Source organism: Esox lucius, chromosome 19 (genome assembly GCF_011004845.1).
Source record: "Esox lucius isolate fEsoLuc1 chromosome 19, fEsoLuc1.pri, whole genome shotgun sequence".
In the NCBI taxonomy this organism is placed as follows: domain Eukaryota; kingdom Metazoa; phylum Chordata; class Actinopteri; order Esociformes; family Esocidae; genus Esox; species Esox lucius.
The window spans coordinates 46171185-46192847 of NC_047587.1; the positions used below are offsets into that span (position 1 = coordinate 46171185).

Consider the following 21663-nt stretch of genomic DNA (forward strand, 5'->3'; position numbering starts at 1 on the left):
TTTGAGGAGGGTAAACTAATGTTTCTGTTTCTGTGTGGTTTCTCCAACAGGTGGAAAGGGAAATAGCGATACTGAAGCTTATAGAGCACCCTCACGTTTTAAAGCTGCATGATGTCTACGAAAATAAGAAATACTTGTGAGTATTATCATCACCGCCACTATGAATCTAATCCCTTTCTTTTTCACCAGTCAATGACTCAGCATTTCCCATCATAATAAACCCTCTGAGCCTGACCACCAAACAGCCAAGAGGTCTCTAGTTACAGGCAACACTAAATGTGACAGAAGGGTTGATGGCCCATTTTTAAGGTGAAGGTAATTGCTTCCTAATTTAAGAGTTAGTTAATGTCTAGAGAGACAATGTAATGTAAACACGGCAGCAGGGTTATCAGAAGCTGTCTTCCAACTGCACCTTACTTCTATGACCCTTTGTGGAAAGTAATGCTCTAAGTCACAGGTGTCAAACCGGTTCCACAAAGGGCCGAGTGTCTGCAGGTTTTTGGTTTTTCCTATAAATTGGTTCCTAGTTCATACCTACACAACCAGGTGAGGGTAGAAACTAACCAATCAGTGACCTAATTAACCAATCAAGTACAAGGAGAGAGCAAAAACCTGCAGACACTCGGCCCTCCGTGGAACCGGTTTGACACCTCTGCTCTAAGTAATAGTTTGCTCTTTGCGACTCTGGCAGAGTATACAGTGGGGAGAACAAGTATTTGATACACTGCTGATTTTGCAGGTTTTCCTACTTACAAAGCATGTGGAGGTCTGTAATTTTTTATCATAGGTACTCTTCAACTGTGAAAGACTGAATCTAAAGCAGAAATCCAGAAAATCACATTGTATGATTTTTCTATAATTAATTTGCATTTTATTGCATGACATAAGTACTTGATCTTTAAGAAGCCCTCCTGTTCTCCACTCATTACCTGTATTAACTGCACCTGTTTGAACTCATTACCTGTATAAAAGACCACACACTCAATCAAACAGACTCCAACCTCTCCACAATGGCCAAGACCAGACAGCTATGTAAGGACATCAGGGATAAAATTGTAGACCTGCCCAAGGCTGGGATGGGCTACAGGACAAGAGGCAAGCAGCTTTGGTGAGAAGGCAACAACTGTTGGCGCAATTATTAGAAAATGGAAGAAGTTCAAGATGCCGGTCAATTTCCCTCGGTCTGGGGCTCTACGCAAGATCTCACCTCATAGGGCGTCAATGATCATGAGGAAGGTGAGGGATCAGCCCAGAACTACACGGCAGGACCTGGCCAATGACCTGAAGAGAGCTGGGACCACAGTTTCAAAGAAAACCATTAGTAACACACTACGCCGTCATGGATTAAAATCCTGCAGCGCACGCAAGGTCCCCCTGCTCAAACTAGCGCATGTCCAGGCCCGTCTGAAGTTTGCCAATGACCATCTTGATGATCCAGAGGAGGAATGGGAGAAGGTCATGTGGTCTGATGAGACATAAATAGAGTTTTTTGGTTTAAACTCCACTCACCATGTTTGGAGGAAGAAGACGGATGAGTACAACCCCAAGAACACCATCCCAACCGTGAAGCACGGAGGTGGAAACATCATTCTTTGGGGATGCTTTTCTGCAAAGGGGACAGACGACTGCACCGTATTGAGGGGAGTGAATGGGGCCATGTATCGCTAAATCTTGGCCAACAACCTCCTTCCCTCAGTAAGAGCATTGAAGATGGGTCGTGGCCGGGTCTTCCAGCATGACAACGACCCGAAACACACAGCCAGGGCAACTAAGGAGTGGCTCCGTAAGAAGCATCCCAAGGTCCTGGAGTGGCCTAGCCAGTCTCCAGACCTGAACCCAATAGAAAATCTTTGGAGGGAGCTCAAAGTCTGTATTGCCCAGCAACAGCCCCCTAAACCTGAACGATCTGGAGAAGGTCTATATGTAGGAGTGGGCCAAAATCCCTGCTGCAGTGTGTGCAAACCTGGTCAAGCACTACAGGAAAAGTATGATCTCTGTAATTGCAAACAAAGGTTTCTGTAACCAAATATTAAGTTCTGCTTTTCTGATGTATCAAATACTTTTGTCATCATCATCATCTTCCGCTTATCCGGGACCAGGTCGCGGGGGCAGCAGTCTAAGCAGTGTACTTAAATACTTATGTCATGCAATAAAATGCAAATTAATTACTTAAAAATCAATGTAATTTTCTGGATTTTTGTTTTAGATTCAGTCACTCACAGTTGAAGAGTAACTATGATAAAAATTACAGACTTCTACATGCTTTGTAAGTGGGAAAAACTGAAAAAATCAGCAGTGTATCAAATACTTGTTCTCCCCACTGTATGACGCCACTCCATTAGCAAACATTAGCCACTGAAGGTGACAGCTACATCAGTCTGGTCCATTTGAAACACACACACATACACTTAATATGAGCTGCTGCTATTGCAGTATTTCCTCTATGTAGTGTAATACTTTTCTCCAGGACCCATAGGGTCCCTATCAAACAGTGCGCAATGTCAAGAAATGAGTGCAATAATTGAACAATCATATTTTAATGTAATTTAAATGGATATGTAAAATGAAATTCTATCACTATAACTAGAAACCGAAATTTGTATCCATCTAATGTTTACAATCATTTCTGATCTGGTAGCTCTTCAGTTTTAAGGACACCCCTCATTAATAAAGATGATTTATATATAGACAAATTGGCCTCCTCCTGCTCTCTAGAAGACTGAGATAAATGTGCCACATGCTCACATTTTCCCTGCAAAGTGTTCTCATTTTGTTGAGAGCCCCATGAGCTGTAGTTAAAAGCAGTGGGCTATAGGTAGTATGGGTTCATTTGGGAGCTTACTCCCTCATACGGTTTCACTTGTCAATAATTGATGACAGCACAGCATAAGGCACGGCAGACATAAATGCTGCACCTCTGAATTATGACTAGAATATTCTATTGGCACACACAGACCACCCCACAGGCTGAGGAATACACACGTCTGCGTGTGTTTCTGTGTCTGTGTGCGTGAATCAAAAGGTTTGTATGAACATGGAGAGAAGAGGAGATGAGTAAACCACAGGAATGCAGGAAAAAAATCTGATAGGAACCCAGGAAAGGAAAGAATAAGTAGACAGATGAGAGTTGAAGGGAGCAACATAAAGCTTAGTAATTAGAGTGCAGGGCCAGTTCAGACAGAAAGGCAGTACGGATATCACCACAGAAGGAACCACAAAAACAAACAGGTGAAGGCAGGGGTGGTGGGTGATGATTAGAAAGACCAGTATGAAATCTGATATTGTGATAGGAGTGATACCAACATCAGCTTATTCATCGTTTCGTCCTACAACTGGACATAATCATATTATCTGTATTTGTTGGAGGAATCTTTGACATAAGCAAAGTTTGAAAGACACGATTATTATTCCATTTAAAAATAATTATTTCTAACCTTGTCAATGACTATATTTCCTATTAAAACTCATTTTATTAAGTTTTCATGGAAAACAAGGACATTTCTTAGTGACACCAAACCTATACAGCTCTGGAAAAAATTAAGGGACCACTCCTAATTTTCTCTTAAATCAGCATCTCTACATGCACAGCAACCATTCCATTCCAGTGTCTGTTAAATTCCAACACAGGCACACCTCATTTTACTTAATGAGGTACTGATTAGGTGATTACCTGAACCAAATCTAATTTAATGAGGAAAAGTATAAAAACCCCTGCGGTGGTCATAACTATCCTCTCGCAATAGAACCAGCTGGATGGCAAATACAGTGCAAGTAGTAACTCAAAGGTATATTTGAATAAAAATACTAAAAAAAATATTCAGCATGATAAAGGATTTCAAAAGAAAAGCTTTGAGTGAGGAAAAGAAGGGTTACATTTTGGTTTTACTGGCAGAGGGATACAGGGAGCGTCAGGTTGCTTCCATCCTGAAAACTTCAAAGACAGCAGTTCATAAGAACAAGGTCAAGCAACAGACATTGGGGACAACAAATGAAAACTGTTAATTTTACTCAAACACATACCTATGAATAGTAAAACCAGAGAAACTGATAATTTTACATATATTTTACTTTACACGTGCTTTAAACACCTGTAACATATTACTCTAATACATAACTCTTATACACCAATCAGCTGTAACATTATGACCACCTACCTAATAGTGTAGGTCCCCCTTTTGCCACTAAAACAGCCCTGACCCATTGAGGCATGGACATCCACTAGACCTCTGAGGTGTGCTGTGGTATCTCGCTCCAAGATGTTAGCAGCAGATCCTTTAAGTCCTGTATTTTGCAAGGTGGGGCCTCCATGGATCGGACTTGTTTGTCCAGCACATCCCAGAGATGGACCACTTTTGTTAGTTACTGACCACTGCAGACCGGGAACACCCCGCATGGGCTGCAGTATTGGAGATGCTCTGACCCAGTCATCTACTGTAGCCATCACAATTTGGCCCTTGTCAAAGTCGCTCAGATCCTTACGCTTGCCCATTTTTCCTGCTACTAACAAAACAATTTTGAGGACAGAATTTTCACTTGCTGCCTAATATATCCCTACCACTAACAGGTGCCATGATAATGAGATTATCAATGTTATTCACTTCACCTGTCAGTGGTCATAATGTTATGGCTGATGAGTGTATTTTGATAAACAAAATCAGTTTTTGCCACAAAATCAGTGGGCCAGGTTTGAACCCACCCAACAGCAATGGAGACAGATATTTAAGAGCGCTCCACCATCCTAAGCCACGTATCAAAGCCTTTCTAATTATGTAATGTTTGGACGCCCCTCTCTCTGGGTTTACTTCAAATGGGGTTTAGAAATCAAATGAAACATTAAAGTATTTTTGTAAAGGCTGTGTATCTGTAAAGTGTAGCGCCGTCCAATCAACTTTGTTGAATCTGAGCAGACAATATCCCAATACATTTCAGAATTCATCTGGCTGCTTCTGTCTTCATTCAAACACTAGTGACCCAGTGCCATTGGATCCATTCATGCTCACGCCATGGCATTGCCTCCACCGTGTTTTACAGATGATGTGGTATGCTTTGGATCATGAGCCATTACAAACCTCCGTTATATTTTCTTGCCATCATTCGGTACAGGTTGATCATAGTTTCATCTGTCCAAAGAATGCTGTTCCAGAACCGGAACAGCATGTTTTGGTGTTTTTGGCATGTCTAATCTGGCCTTTCTATTCTTGAGGCTTAGGAGTGGTTTGCACCTTGTGGTGAACCCTCAATATTTGCTCTTGTAAAGTCTTCTCTTTATGTAGACTTGGATAATGATATGCCTACCTCCTGGAGAGTGTTCTTCACTTGACTGGATGTTGTAAAGTTTTTTTTTTCTTGACCATGGATAGGATCCTACGATAAATCAACACTTGTCTTTTATGGACATCCAGGCCTTTGCAGAGTGTCCTTTTTTTCTCGGAATGTAACAAACAGTTGATATGGCCACTCCTAATGTTCCTGCTCTCTCTCTCTGATGGAATTTCTCTTTTTTTGCAGCCTAAAGATGGCCTGTTTAACTTGCAATGAGAGCTCCTTTGACCACATGTTGTGGGTTCACAGCAACAGCTTTAAAATGCAAATGTCACACCTGGAATCAACTCCATACCTATTACCTGCCTAACTGATGAAGAAATGTTGAAGGAATAACCCACAACTCTCCATGAAAAAGCTTTTGAGTCAATTGTCCAATTACTTTTGGTCCCTTGAAAAAGAGGGTCTGCATATTAAAGAGCTGTAATTCCTAAGCCCTTCCTCCAGTTCGGATGTAAAACCTTCAAATAAAAGTTAAATAAATGTAATGGGTAACGTTAAAATACAATTGTGACATCAGATGTAATAATATAGATGTTTTGAGTAACGAAGGTACAACTGATATTAAACTATCAATTAAAATATATTGATGTATTTTTAGGGTTTCAGCAGTTCACTTTCAGTGGTGAAACCCTATTGTTTGTCCCCATTCATTATTATTAGGATTTCAGCAGTTCACTGGTGAAACCCTATTGTGTTTGTTCCGGTTGATTAGGGTTTCAGCAGTTCACTGAGGTATATAAGTCCATAAATCACATTTTCCACCTGCTGTCTCCGAGTGAACATCTATCCTGAGACCTATAAAATTTCGAGTTAATTCCATCTTCTGTTGAAGCAAATTGGGAGGAGGTTATTGATTGTCATATTCTTCAACCAATCATATTTCGAGTTCGCCATAAGGAGCTTGGCCTTTCCCCAGCAAGCAACACGCCAGTGGCCCACTTTTTTTTGATAGCGCGCGTCGCAGTCGGGCCGCCGGTGGGCCGCTTTCATGACAATGCCTTCTAAAAATACCTTTATCAGCGGTTCACCAGTGGCCCGACGGCGGCTAGCCGCTTTTATGCACTAAACCCAGCGGGATGCCTCACGCCCCTATATTAGGTTTTATTTATAATAATCCTTTGTAATAATTTTGGTCATATCACAAATGACAATGAACTGAATAAAATCTAAACAATTTATTTCAAATAGATCCATACAAAAAAACATGCATTATAATGCAAGCATACCAAATAAACATGTGCAAATGAATTGAAATAAAAATGTTACAAAATTAGATAGTGCAAGTAAAATCACAGTATTTGAATGTAAAAGTACAAAATAAACATAATACAATACAAAATAAACAAGGGCTAGAATGGCAGTAATATAAGTAAGTATGACCTTGCAGCAATCAATAGTTATTGACTATCATAAATACATCAGTGCAATAAGCTTATGAATGGTGGCATAACACTACAACTACAGTCAGAATTAAGAACATTCACACAGAACTATAAATATATTAAGAGGATAATGCAATCATATATATAACACTGTACATAGCAGCAGTAAAAAAAAAATTAAAAGAAATACAGTACTGCAGCTTAGCAGCAATATTGGTTGTGCTGGAGATGTCATTCATATTCACGGCAGGTCCATCTAGCTGCACTGTCAGCTGCCCCATTCTGGTACCTGGAGACCTAATTCTGGACTGCCTCATCAGTGGCATCCCGGTTGGAAAGATTGTTCCTTAATGCTCCTGTAATACAGTAATCAGATATTAGACTTAAATGGTCTGACATAATTTTGAGAATTGCATGACATTCAAGACAAATGAAATATTTCATGAAGACAACATGCTCCCGCAACTATAGTCTTGTTTTTATCTGATTGTAGAGCCAGCTGTGCCCTCGGCTTGACACTCTTTACAGTCAGATGTTTATCAGAAGCTAAAAAGCACAATGAAATGTCAATAGCTTAATAGTGAAATAGCCAAAACTGCCATTTAAATGTAATTTCAGAAAGGATGTACAGTATTGCATTTTAGTAAAGGGCACACGTTTAGAGAAATGATCCATTAAGACAAGATGCTAGCATAACTATTATCTTGTTTTTACCTGATTGTAGAGCCTGTTGTGCCCTCAGCTCGACCTTCTCTTCAGTCAGCGTGATCTTCTCCAAATGTTACATATGTAGCCATCCTCTACATGATGGCGTGGAGTACCTCTCAGGTGCCTTTGAGTACTGTGCTTGCTCCATCCTAAAAATAAACATAAAAGTTGGTGAACAGGTAAATATGGTGAAACCAAGTAAACATTGTAGCAATTACGAGATCAACATGTAATTCACATACATCCATGGCTGCAATCCACAGGGTTTTGTGGTGTAGATGTGCGTCCTTGGTGTGGTAGAGGCCCACGCTGGAATGATTTTCACTCCTCTGGTGATACACACGTCTGGTCTCTCACGTGTCAAGGAAAAGTTAAGGTTTTGTAAGCATTTACCCTGCAAAACATATTTTCATTCCAAGTTTCAAATTGTTATTATGTTTTCAAATTCACCTGCATGCTTGATGAGCTTATAAGAGACAGCCTCCCAGGTGTCTTCAGGTGGTGAACAAGTTCTGGCAAACTTGTCGTGGCTGAAGGACTTCCTGCTGGTGATGCTGTTTGGTGGCCAGTAGCAAAGTCCTCCTTTGAGCCAAAGGCGTGGAACTACTGCCACACAGTCATCCTCCTCCGGGAACAAAACTACAGAAAAGTTTAGAAAAGAGGTTTAAAAAACCGGCAGCATTTGACACACACAGGCTAGCTAAGAACAATGGGGATACACAAAGACACCTCAGTAACGGAATTGCAACAAGTCCAGGTTTAGCTAGTCTATCTACATTTACTGCCAAGAGTAACGTTATCCACATGATGTGGATAACGTTACACAAAGAAACATGATTTAGCCAACGTTACGTATCAGTTGATAAAAGTTATAAGGAGTAAGCACATATCATAAAATTCTAACTTTTAGATACCCTAAGAAACACGATTTAGACAAGTTAGCTAACGATGTTACCATACCTGTTCAACTGTAAACAACCAAACAACCGAATAGTAAACAACCAAACTTGTGGGCACACGAAGAAACAAGGGTTACTGTAGGTATTTCATCTCAGGCCAACGCTGTTTCTTTTCAAGCTCAGTTTCTTTAACTTGTTTTCCCGCCAATGGTTTAGAACTTGCTACCAGTAACTTGACTAAAGAATTTGAATGTTAATAGAATATTGCAAACAGTCATTGTTTAATACAAAACAGTCATTACGTTCTTACTCAGTAACCTAACAACACTTAACGCTAGTTATTTATAATAGCGCAGAACAGAACTCAAAGTAGGTGACACGGCTTTCAAAAATGTTCGGTCTGATGTCCAAAAAATCCTTGATCTTCGTTTGTTTCGGGAGTTCATCAAATTGTTGTAAAACAATGTGATAATCCACATGTTGTATTGTCCAATTCAGAGCATATAGCTTCTATCTTACACACTTTGACCAAGAGTTGACGAGAGAACCAAGTCGCTAAAATGAATGTTCCTTATAGTTTTCACGATACTACAGCGTGGGAACCAAATGGTGATTGTCTTGCCTTACACATGTGCAATTCACTATAGCACCACCTACGGACACGGTGGTGTTTAAACACAGTAAAGAACTGTCCCCCATGAAGCATTAAAGTTGAGGCTATAGACGAGTAGTTGAGCCAGGTACCATGCAGTGGAAAATGGCCATTCGTTTGGGAAAATATTATGGTAAGCAATGGCGAGATGTGTTTACTGTACATGTCTACACAAAGGTTACACAAGCAATAGTCAGTCTATTTTATTTATAAACTAACAATGTTGACCAAAATTCTGTACACTAAGATTTAACAATATTAAAATAAATCAACTAATCAGTACAAGAATAATAGGGGTACAGTAGCATCTCTGCTGGAAGAAAATGGCAAAACAAGCAGATACAGCAGACTGAAGCGCAAGCCCTCTTTTCGGCGGCTAGCCGCCAGCGTAACGCAGTCGGGCTGCTGCTGGAAAGCCGCCTGAGATGCAAATTAGCTTATGCAAATTGAGATCAGGAGAAAAGCGGAAAAAGCTGGTGGCCCGCCGGCGGACTGCCAGCAGCAAAACACCAGCGGCTGCAGAGATTGCTCACTGGGTCGCACGTACCAGTCTTCTAGCTTGCCTGCTTGCGCATTTTTCAGGCGGTGTGATCGGAGAGCCAGCTACCTAACTGAGATAAAATTAGTTGGGACGTAATGTAGGAACATCTAAGACTTTCTTTAGTGAGGTTTAGATTTTTTTATTTTTTTTATTTATCTTATATTTTTATATGTTTTTTATATTTTTTATATTCTGTTGTCTACTGAAGCTTTTAATGGAAAGCGCCTTGTGCACCTTTTGGCTGTTGTAAGGTGCTTTACAAATAAAATTTGATTGATTGATTGATGGTTAGATGTAGTGCTTTGCTTTAGACAATGGAGAAGAAATGCATTTGGTGGCGGATTTACTGACAAATCCTTTTTCAGGAAAACATGGAAATTGTGAGGATGGGTCGACCAAACCCCCAACTAGCAACCATTCAGGGTAAGGATGTAGTAGATGCATTGCTTTCTGTTAGATTTTTTGTTTAGATTTGTACAATTCCCAGTTGTTTCTTAACATACAATGGAGGAGAAGAAATTGATTTGTTGGTGGATTTACTGGCAAAGCCTTATTCAAATTGCGAGGAACCAACTTTATCAGTCAGGGAAAGGATTTGTGTGTCTCTTTCAATTGATCAACTATGAAAAGTACACCTGGCTTACAGCGTCCAAGGAACATTGCTATTGTGAGTACGTTCTCTTTTCTTTGGTACCTGTAATGTCGTTGATTTGGGCTTTGAAATGTCTATTTGTGTTGCTGTGTCCTGTCATACTGCATAGTGGTACTGTACATCCTTGATGGTTTAATTCACCATGTATTCAAGGTTTCTGTAATTACTAATGACAATAGCCTAATAGCCAGTAGGATTAGGCAGCCATACATGCTAGAAATATTAGCTTTGTGTCCATCGTGCTGAAGTTACTAATCGTTATTGGTAAGGATAAAGTGTCAACTTTGGAAATCAAATGTCCGTCCAACACACTGGTTTTGTTTACTCACCTGTATCTACTTGACTGATAAGCAGGTTAAAACTAATAGTTTGTTTTAACCAGCAAGGTAGTAGATATATGTTGCTGCCATGTACAAAAGTTGTGCAGTGGCTAATGACTTTCAAAAGGAGATGATTACTTTGTCAAATAAATTACGCAATATGGGCTTAGAAAATACACTGACATGGGGATATAGGGGTATACCGATATTGATTTTAGTTCGATTTCGAACTGTGAAACTGAAGAGGAGTTTGCTAATTCTGTGATTAAGTATCCGCATTTCATTGATTGTGGCCAGCTGTTACTACCTCCAGGATATCCATGCAACTGATTGTGTACCGTTCATGTAAAGGAGTTGGCATTAAACAAATTGCACTCATTAAACTGCTAAAAACAACTATTCCACTCTATACTTGCAGGCCTATTATTTATTTAACTTTGGTAGCAACAGTAACACTATACATTAGAGACTAGTCAGCAACAATAAGACTTCCGATTTTCATATGTTGCCTTCAAAATTAATGTCTGTGGTGTGTCTATAATATGTGTTGTGTAGGCTACATTTTCAATACAATTTTACATAGGTTAAAGAATATTATAAGGTGGAGCACAGAAAGAATGGTTAGAGATTATATAAGCTAATTGAGAGAACATGATCTAATATAAAAATCCTATTTTGATGTTATTGTTTTTAATTTGCTTGTGCTCATTTGCTTTGGAGATTGATTGTGCAATACATCCAACCACACTAGATGTGTTTACACTGCACCTCAGTCTAGGGCTAAGAGCATCCTAAGCCCTGGGCTAAGCAAGTGTTCACACTTGCATATTTTGAATTGGGAAAGCACCACCCTTAGCCTAGGGCTAGCTTGCCATACTTTGGAGAAGTGTTAACACCAACTTTTCAGGGCTAGCTCCAGAAAGATTGTAACAAAATTACCAGTGTGAAACAGGGTCAAGAACAAACCATAGAACGTTTATTGTCCAATCACAAAAGCTGCCCTTTCACTTAATTTACATACTCTTGTGACGCACACCTTTACCAACATCTTTTTTTTGGTCCTTTCACTCTGCAGAGTTTTGTCGTTTCATTATCTTCTATCTTAGTTATTGCAGCTTGCTTTGGATGTAAATCCAGCAAATATGTCAAAATAATTAAGGTTGACTAAAGTTTTTCTCTTTCTTTGCGTAGTTATAATATAGCAAATACCAACAGGGTGGGCATCTTGATCAGTCAATGTCATGAAGTCGTTAATTGAAACATGGTAGCGTAACATTGATCATGTGTCAGTGATGTAGGCTACAGTAACCTTATTCGCATGTCAGAGAGAATGCAACATTTGCAGCTAATCATAGAATGTAAAATGGTATTGTGTTGTATTTGTCCGTTAGCCCAGGGCTAAGAAACACAAGTGTGAATGTGTTTGACCTGGGGCCAGTTTTAGCCTGGGACAATGCTGTGTGTAAAGGCTTTATATTTTCCATCCATACCATACCATACCATCTTCTTCCGCTTATCCGGGGCCGGGTCGCGGGGGCAGCAGTCTAAGCAGGGATGCCCAGACTTCCCTCTCCCCAGACACTTCCTCCAGCTCTTCCGGGGGGACACCGAGGCGTTCCCAGGCCAGCCGGGAGACATTGTCCCTCCAGCGTGTCCTAGGTCTTCCCCGGGGTCTCCTCCCGGTGGGACGGGACCGGAACACCTTCCCAGGAAGGCGTTCCAGAGGCATCCGAAAAAGATGCCCAAGCCACCTCAGCTGACCCCTCTCGATGTGGAGGAGCAGCGGCTCTACTCTGAGCTCCTCCCGGGTGACCAAGCTTCTCACCCTATCTCTAAGGGATCGCCCGGCCACCCTGCGGAGAAAGCTCATTTTGGCTGCCTGTATCCGGGATCTTGTCCTTTCGGTCATGACCCAAAGCTCATGACCATAGGTGAGAGTATGAACGTAGATTGTAGTGTTGTCACGATACTAGAATTTCTAGCTTCGATACGATACCTTGAAAAATATCGATATTCGATACCATTTTCGATACCACAGAGAAAAAAACTGCCACAATATTAAGGGGTTATTTTTTTATTTAAAGCTAAATATAACAAGTCTAGAACATATATTTTACATTAACAAAAATGTCCTGAGGTAGTGCACTTGTTCAAAAGCCTCTCAGATTGCATTACATTCAAAAACCAATAAAGTATGCCAAGAAGTGTGCTCAGTGTTGAGCCCAACACAGCCCAAACACCAGCTCTGCATGTCCCAGGTTTCAGTGACAAATTGCAGAGTTACTGCCATGAACGTGGAAGTGGCTCTGCTTGTCCACAGATCAGTGGTGCATGAAAAAAAGGTTTTCCTTCCAAGATGGTTCATGACTATTTCTTTTGTTTCGTTATATAGGGCTGGGATTTCAGTGTGCATGAAAAAGTTGCGTGAAGGAAGGGCATACCTGTTGTTCAAATGTTCAAGAAGTTGTTTGAAGCCAGGTTTCTCAACAGTATACACAGGAACCTGATCCATGCAGATGTACACTGCTACAGCCCTGTTCAACTTCTTGGCTTCATTTGAGTTTGCTTCATACTTTCTTTGCTGTTCAAATACAGCTGGTAGTGTAGGTTGTGATTGTGTTGTTTTTGTTGCAGGTCGAGTCTCATCTTTCTGGTGCTACAAGAGAATGCCAAACTTTAATAAACATTTTTTTTTAGACCACACTTTTAAAATGAACTGAATGAACTAATCTAAGAACTTAGGTTAATGGTAATAGATATTTGTTAACATGAATAAGCAATGAAAAATACTTACAAAACATTTGTTAATCAAAGTTAAAAGTTGATTTAAACTAACATTCACTAATACATGTACTGATTAAAATCCAAAGTTCTATTTGTTAATATTTTTTCATTGGACCAGAGCTAACATGATCCGTTATATTTTTATTACCTAATACCTACTGTTATCAAAGATTAAAATATACTGTAACAAATGCATTGCTCATCGGTCATAAAAGCTGGTTAATACATTAACGTTATTTGATGAACAGATTTAAACGCAAACGTGCCTGCATCACACGCGAAAACAGTGCTCACTGGATCGACATGAAGTCGTCAAGTCACCTTTATTTATATAGTGCTTTTAACAATACAGATTGTGTCAAAGCTCTTAACAGTATCAAATTGGAGGATAGAGTGTCAGTAATGTATAATAATAATAATACCAACCTCGAGAAATTCTTTATACAGATCCGGGTGTCGGTCTCTCAAGTGCTTTGCTATATTAGTGGTGTTAGAGCCTTTTGTTAGCACTGTTCTGTAGCATCTCTTGCATATTGGCTTGCTTGTGTCCTTCGGCTTTCCATGTTCATTTGCCTCATATGCAAAATATTTCCAGATAGCACTCCTGCTGTGTTCCTTATCAACCAAAGCCGGTCGCACGGGCGCTTCACTCGCCATCTTTCCATTCACTTCACCTTTGCTAACCAGAGCGAATGAGACGAGTGGGAGTGCGAGTGCGCGTGCGCGTGTGGTGGTTGTCAACGCGCCTTTGGAGAGAAGTGAAAGTGAAAGCGCGGCTAGTATCGATACTTCGGGAAATTAGTATTGGTACCGTTCAGAAATTTCAGTATCGATATTTATCGAAATATCGATATTTTTGACAACACTAGTAGATTGACCGGTAAATCGAGAGCTTCGCCTTGCGGCTCAGCTCTTTCTTCACCACGACAGACCGATACATCAACCGCATTACTGCAGAACCTGCACCGATCCGTCTGTCAATCTCCCGTTCCATCCTTCCCTCACTCGTGAACAGGACCCCTAGATACTTAAACTCCTCCACTTGAGGCAGGCACTCTCCACCAACCTGAAGTGGGCAAGCCACCCTTTTCCGACTGAGGACCATGGCTTCGGATTTGGAGGTACTGATTTTCATCCCCACCGCTTCACACTCGGCTGCAAACCGTCCCAGTGCATGCTGAAGGTCCTGGCTTGAAGGGGCCAACACGACAACATCATCCGCAAAGAGCAGAGACGAAATCGTGTGGTCCCCAAACCTGACACCCTCCGGCCCCTGGCTGCGCCTAGAAATTCTGTCCATAAAAATTACGAACAGAACCGGTGACAAAGGGCAGCCCTGCCGGAGTCCAACATGCACAGGGAACAAGTCTGACTTACTGCCGGCAATGCGGACCAAGCTCCTGCTTCGGTCGTACAGGGACCTGACAGCCCTTAGCAAGGGACCCAGGACCCCATATTCCCGAAGCACCCTCCACAGGATGCCGCGAGGGACACAGTCGAAAGCCTTCTCCAAATCCACAAAACACATGTGGATTGGTTGGGCAAACTCCCATGAACCCTCCATCACCCTGTAGAGGGTATAGAGCTGGTCCAGTGTTCCACGGCCTGGACGAAAACCACACTGTTCCTCCTGAATCCGAGGTTCTACTATCGGCCGTATTCTCCTCTCCAGAACCCTGGCATAGACTTTCCCGGGGAGGCTGAGAAGTGTGATCCCCCTATAGTTGGAACACATCCTCCGGTCCCCCTTCTTAAAAAGAGGGACCACCACCCCGGTCTGCCATCCCAGAGGCACTGTCCCCGACTGCCACGCGATGTTGCACAGGCGTGTCATCCAAGACAGCCCCACAACATCCAGAGACTTGAGGTACTCAGGGCGGATCTCATCCACCCCCCTTGCCACGAGGAGTTTCTTAACCACCTCTGTGACTTCAGCCCGGGTGATGGACGAGTCCACCTCTGAGCCCTCATCCTCTGCTTCCTCAATGGAAGACGTGACGGCGGGATTGAGGAGATCCTCAAAGTACTCCTTCCACCGCCCGACGACATCCCCAGTTGAGGTCAACAGCTGCCCACCTCTACTGTAAACAACGTTGGTAGGGCACTGTTTCCCTCTCCTGAGGCGCCGGATGGTTTGCCAGAATCTCTTCGAGGCCAGCCGATAGTCCTTCTCCATGGCCTCACCGAACTCCTCCCAGGCCCAAGTTTTTGCCTCCACAACCACCCGGGCTGCAGTCCGCTTGGCCTGTTGGTACCCGTCAGCTGCCTCAGGAGTCCCACAAACCAACCAGGCCTGATAGGACTCCTTCTTCAGCTTGACGGCATCCCTTACTTCCGGTGTCCACCACCGGGTTCGGGGATTGTCGCCTCGACAGGCACCGGAGACCTTACGACCACAGCTCAGAGCGGCCGCTTCGACAATGGCGGTGGAGAACATGGTCCACTCGGACTCAATATCTCCAGCCTCCCTCGGGATCCAGTCAAAGCTCTGCCGGAGGTGGGAGTTAAAGATCTCTCTGACAGGAGACTCGGCCAGACGTTCCCAGCAGACCCTTACAGTACGCTTGGGCCTGCCGAGTCTGTCCAGCTTCCTCCCCCGCCATCGGATCCAACTCACAACCAGGTGGTGATCAGTTGACAGCTCCGCCCCTCTCTTCACCCGAGTGTCCAAGACATACGGCCGCAGGTCAGATGAAACGACAACAAAGTCGATCATCGACCTGCGGCCTAGGGTGTCCTGGTGCCACGTGCACTGATGGACACCCTTATGCTTGAACATGGTGTTCGTTATGGACAAACTGTGACTAGCACAGAAGTCCAAGAACTGAACACCGCTCGGGTTCAGATCAGGGGGGCCGTTCCTCCCAATCACGCCCCTCCAGGTGTCACTGTCGTTGCCCACGTGGGCGTTGAAGTCCCCCAGTAGAACGATAGAGTCCCCAGTCGGAGCACTTTCCAGCACCCCTCCCAGAGACTCCAAGAAGGTCGGGTACTATGCACTGCCGTTCGGCCCGTAGGCACAAACAACAGTGAGAGACCTATCCCCAACCCGTAGGCGCAGGGAAACGACCCTCTCATTCACCGGGGTAAACTCCAACACATGGCGGCAGAGCTGGGGAGATATAAGCAAACCCACACCAGCCTGTCGCCTCTCACCATTGGCAACTCCAGAGTGGTGAAGAGTCCATCCTCTCTCAAGGAGTGTGGTTCCAGAGTCCAAGCCGTGCGTAGAGGTGATCCCGACTACCTCTAGTCGGAACCTCTAGTCGGAACCTCTCAACCTCACGCACGATCTCAGGCTCCTTCCCCGCCAGCGAGGTGACGTTCCACGTCCCTAGAGCTAGTTTCCGTGTCCAGGGATTGGGTTGTCTAGGCCCCCGCCTTTGACTGCCGCATGATCCTCTCTGCACCGGCCCCTTATTTTACATCCCTCTACTATAATGTACAAGTAATACCTTTTGCAAAAAAACTCTTCAGTACCACAGTGAATGTGTTGTACGAAATACTCAGGAAAGTTTGTAAAATTACAAATATAATGTGAAATCATGGGGCACTGTGCGACATCTATTTATCTATTTGTCCTTCTTTAACCCCCAATGCAACACACTGTACTGTACATAGAATTCCCATTGGCTCACTTGTTAGCAGCTTGTTGCTTTTATTAGGAGTCTGGCTAGTTACTCCATCTAAAATTATTCTGATGACATGAATATAATACCAGACAGTTTAGCTATTAATCATTTGCCTTTTATATATGGTGTTATGAATTCCAGCCTCAGTAGCTATTTAATCCACTGCACAATGACTTGCTTCTATAGGCAAGTATTTAGTGGAATGCAATGTTGCCATGATTATTTCATGTAAAAAAAAAAAACTACCTAGCAGACTAGTTAGCTCTATCGACGTACGCTAGCTAGTAACTTTAGCTAATGGAAATATATTTAACCAACCTCAGTTTAATCTAACGTTAGTCCTTCAAAAAACATTCTGGTGACATGAACAATATAACGTACGGTTTAGCTAATAATAATTTGACCATTTAGGGATGGTGTCATGCTTTCAGTAGCTAATCTATGCTCATTTAGCTAAGCTAATTCTCTGTTTTCATTTGTTCAATGACTTGCTAATATAAGAAAATGTTTAGTGGAATGCAACATTGTCATGATTATTTCATAAAAAATAAATGCTACAAGAGTGTCAGTCTAAACTAGCATGAATTCACCTTAAATCATTCTGGTGACATGAACATTATAACCAATGATTTAGCTATTAAAAATGTGCCTTTAATAGAGAGGGTGTTATGTGTCTAAGCCTCAGTAGATAATGCATTCTCAGTTGTTAAGTCATTTCTCTGTTTCATTGTTGCCACCTGTAACAGTCTTTTGATCATTGAAATTAAACAAATTAAAGAAATAGTTTGCTCAGTCATTGATGTTAATACACATACTGAAGTAAACATAGCTTTGAAAATTATAATAATTATCTATTCTGACCCCATCATTGTCATAAAACAAGCAAAAGGTAAATGCATTAATATGCTCTGCGCTGGGGAAGGCTGATAAATATCCATTCAGTTATATTTACCATAAAATTAAGCTACATTTATTACATTTAGAAAATTTCAAGCAACTACCTAGTTACATTGTTTGGTGCTTAAGGTGTTATACTGCTCTGATAGTGTCAGACATTTGAAGTATCCATATTTATCTGATACAGAATATTGTATTATAATACAATTTGTGGTAAATGTCCTGAAAACTATTGCAATGTAACATGCAGTTACATTCAGTTTGGCCATAACACAATATCTGTTGTTCTTTGTCACTCAGAGAGATTACATTTGGTACACATGATCAAGGTTGTGATTTCACTGTGTGAATGATGTTTCAAGTTGGCCTGATCCACTGTAGGAAAGGAAAAGGCATATATGTCGTATTGCTTGCAACAATGGATATAAGTTGAAAATAAATTTCATCTGGCTAGTAGTAGCTTCAATGCTGAAACCTGCTAAATGCTGCTTGCAGGTTTAATTATTATTATTCCGTCAGAAAACTGTATTTTATTTTGCAAATTCCCATGAGATTAAATAGCTTAAAGGTGCCCAAATGTTTATGGAAGTAAAGGGCCAAGGGCTAAAACTTCTGGTGCAGTGGCATGCATGTTGGCTTCATGTTGGTGCTGTCACAAGCTTCCAAAGTTGCACTTTTTGCAAGGTCAACACGCCCACCCCATGTGTCCTAGAGTTTTGAAAGTTGATACATAGGTGTATTGCCATTGTGACCCATAAAGTCCGCCATGATGGACTTTCCGCCATTTTGAATTTGTGAAAAACACTAAAAAACACTAACTCCTCTGACATCAAATGTCAGATCTTGATGCACTTTGATATTTGGCATCTATTGACAGATGGTCTTCAAAAGTTATATCAATCAGGCCAGTATGTTGAAAAACAGGGCCGCCATTGACAGATCAACATGTGCTGGGGCATTGTTTTTTACATATATAAACACATCTCCTATAAGGATAATGGTATGAAAATTCTACGTATGTTGACAAGGACCATATGGAAAAAATTACTGCAATGATTTTGTGGGCATTTCTGAATTTGTGAAAAATGCTTTAAATGAACCATGTTGAGTGTGAGCACATTTGGTACACATGATCAGGGTTGTGAGTTTAGTTTATATGAAAGATGCTTCCATTTGGCAACTTGGGGATACTAGTGAAAAGGAAAAAACATACATGTAAAATTGTTTACAGCTATGGACATGAGTTGGATTTCTGTCCTATTGGAAAACTGCAATCTGGCTACTAATAGCTTAATGCCAAAAACTGCTAAATGCTGCTTGCAGCTTTAATTATATTTGATGTTGTTACTTCTGATTAAATATCTGTGAGGGGAAAAGTTATGGTTCTATACAAATAACCAGAGGTGGCACCACAAGTCCAAAAGTGGTGAGGCAAAATTTACGACAACGGAGCATTCCTTGGGACCAGACTATTTCTCCTTAACCTGTGAGGTAAACTTGCTTTCTACTTATATGCTGAGTTGACAAAAGAGTATTGTAAAAATTCACATACATTTGAGTAACTCAGTAGACACTTATCCCATTGGACAAGACATGAAACAATTTTAGATTAGTATATAATGTTGTATACTCAATTATTAAATTGATCAACAGTTCACTTCAAATGGGTGTTAATAAAATGATATTCCCATTCCATACATCAGAGTATATTGAATCACGTCACTATGTATTGCACTCTTCTTATTAACTCTTTCCTAGTTTCTATTACTAGGTGTCACCATGGTGGCTTTTAACGATGGCTGTCTGCGAAAGACAGTTTTGTTGGCTCTAGAATTAATTAGCTACTTATGCATTGCTAGTGCATTAGCCATCATCCATCTGTTATGTTTGGACACAATTATTTATATTTTCCGTGTAGACTAATGGAATTTTTTGCTAGCTAGATTTTGAAAAGTTTTACAAATGTCAACGTAACAACCACCAGTCTCCATTTAACAAATTAATTAGTGTTCCTTGCCTTGGCCTTGTGTAGCAGCAGCAGATTGTTTCATTTGTATCCATCTTTTTCCTGTGGGAAACATAATCAGTGAGTTTAAAATAATACTACTTAGCTAGCTAGTTAATAATGTAATGTACGTCTACTAAATACAGGCTACTATATGTAACAATAGCAGTTTTGTTAGTTATGGATATGATAAGGGAGCGTTAGGCGATAAGGGAGCGTGAGCAAAAAAAGTCGCTAGTAACCATCTGCACTGACTCGATTCTAACGATTACTGCGTTACTAAGAAATTAGTGTTTGAGAGGCAGTGTTGACACTCTGCCTCTGGGGCTGAGTTGGCTCTAGCTAGATCACTGTGACTGACAGGTGTATTCACCTGTTGCAGTCAGCGCTTGAGTGGGGTTAATCCAGTCAGTTTGTTTTGGTAGGGTTCAATAGTTCAATTGGCAGATCTAGTAGCAAACCGATGGCGCAAACTAAAACAGTAGCACTATTTTGTTGAGAAAAAAGCTCGTAATCTTCAAAAATCTACCTTTTCACTGATCGCATTTGTCCATTACTAAATGCAAGAATCGGAATCTATACTTTTTTGAGAGCTTCTGAATAATTACGTAAAACTATTTACATACCACCTATTGCCTGATAGATTGCGTATGTTTTATTGATACAACAAGTGAAGCGTTTCAGTATCTTTCTCACCGCGATCTTTAGAAATAAGACAGCATTTTTAAGATTGGTTCATAATTATTCAATATACATTTTTAACAGTTACTACCTGTAGAAGTTTGTTAATATAATTTAAATAAAAAAATTAGATGCATAACTAGTAAGCAGCGTGGTGTTTTTGGGAAGCTGCAGATTAAATGTTTTGTGACGTCACAATCAAATTCTGGAACTCTGAGTGAGTGCTGAACTCACGCGCAAAAAAACTCACTCTGGGGGGCCGTTAAGGCATATTTGAAACTCACGCGTGAAAAGGTTAATGAAGAAAAAAATCAATGTGTTCTGTGACGTCGCCCGGAATGGCGCAGCCGGGGCCCCACCCTGGAGCCAGGCCCGGGGTTGGGGCTCGTTCGTGAGCGCCTGGTGGCCGGGCCTTTCCCCATGGGGCCCGGCCGGGCCCAGCCCGAATGAGCGACATGGGGCCGCCCTCCCGTGGGCTCACCACCCACAGGAGGGACCATAAGGGGCCGGTGCAGAGAGGATCGGGCGGCAGTCGAAGGCGGGGGCCTAGACAACCCGATCCCCGGACACGGAAACTAGCTCTAGGGACGTGGAATGTCACCTCGCTGGCGGGGAAGGAGCCTGAGATGGTGCGTGAGGTTGAGAGGTTCCGACTAGAGGTAGTCGGGATCACCTCTACGCACGGCTTGGGCTCTGGAACCACACTCCTTGAGAGAGGATGGACTCTTCACCACTCTGGAGTTGCCCATGGTGAGAGGCGGCGGGCTGGTGTGGGTTTGCTTATAGCTCCCCAGCTCTGCCGCCATGTGTTGGAGTTTACCCCGGTGAACGAGAGGGTCGTTTCCCTGCGCCTACGGGTTGGGGATAGGTCTCTCACTGTTGTTTGTGCCTATGGGCCGAACGGCAGTGCAGAGTACCCGACCTTCTTGGAGTCTCTGGGAGGGGTGCTGGAAAGTGCTCCGACTGGGGACTCTATCGTTCTACTGGGGGACTTCAACGCCCACGTGGGCAACGACAGTGACACCTGGAGGGGCGTGATTGGGAGGAACGGCCCCCCTGATCTGAACCCGAGCGGTGTTCAGTTATTGGACTTCTGTGCTAGTCACAGTTTGTCCATAACGAACACCATGTTCAAGCATAAGGGTGTCCATCAGTGCACGTGGCACCAGGACGCCCTAGGCCGCA

General features: G+C 42.1%; 1 protein-coding gene across 5 annotated transcripts in view; it reads left to right on the forward strand.

Moving 5' to 3' along the window:
• Positions 1 to 21663, forward strand: part of LOC105008069 (serine/threonine-protein kinase BRSK2) — an 864007-nt gene that overhangs the window by 514853 nt on the left and 327491 nt on the right. For all 5 annotated transcript variants that reach the window (XM_029115106.2, XM_029115108.2, XM_034288278.1 and 2 more), the window contains exon 3: positions 51 to 136. In XM_029115106.2, coding sequence (XP_028970939.2) covers positions 51 to 136 — 86 coding nt within the window. The remainder of the gene's footprint in view (positions 1 to 50; positions 137 to 21663) is intronic.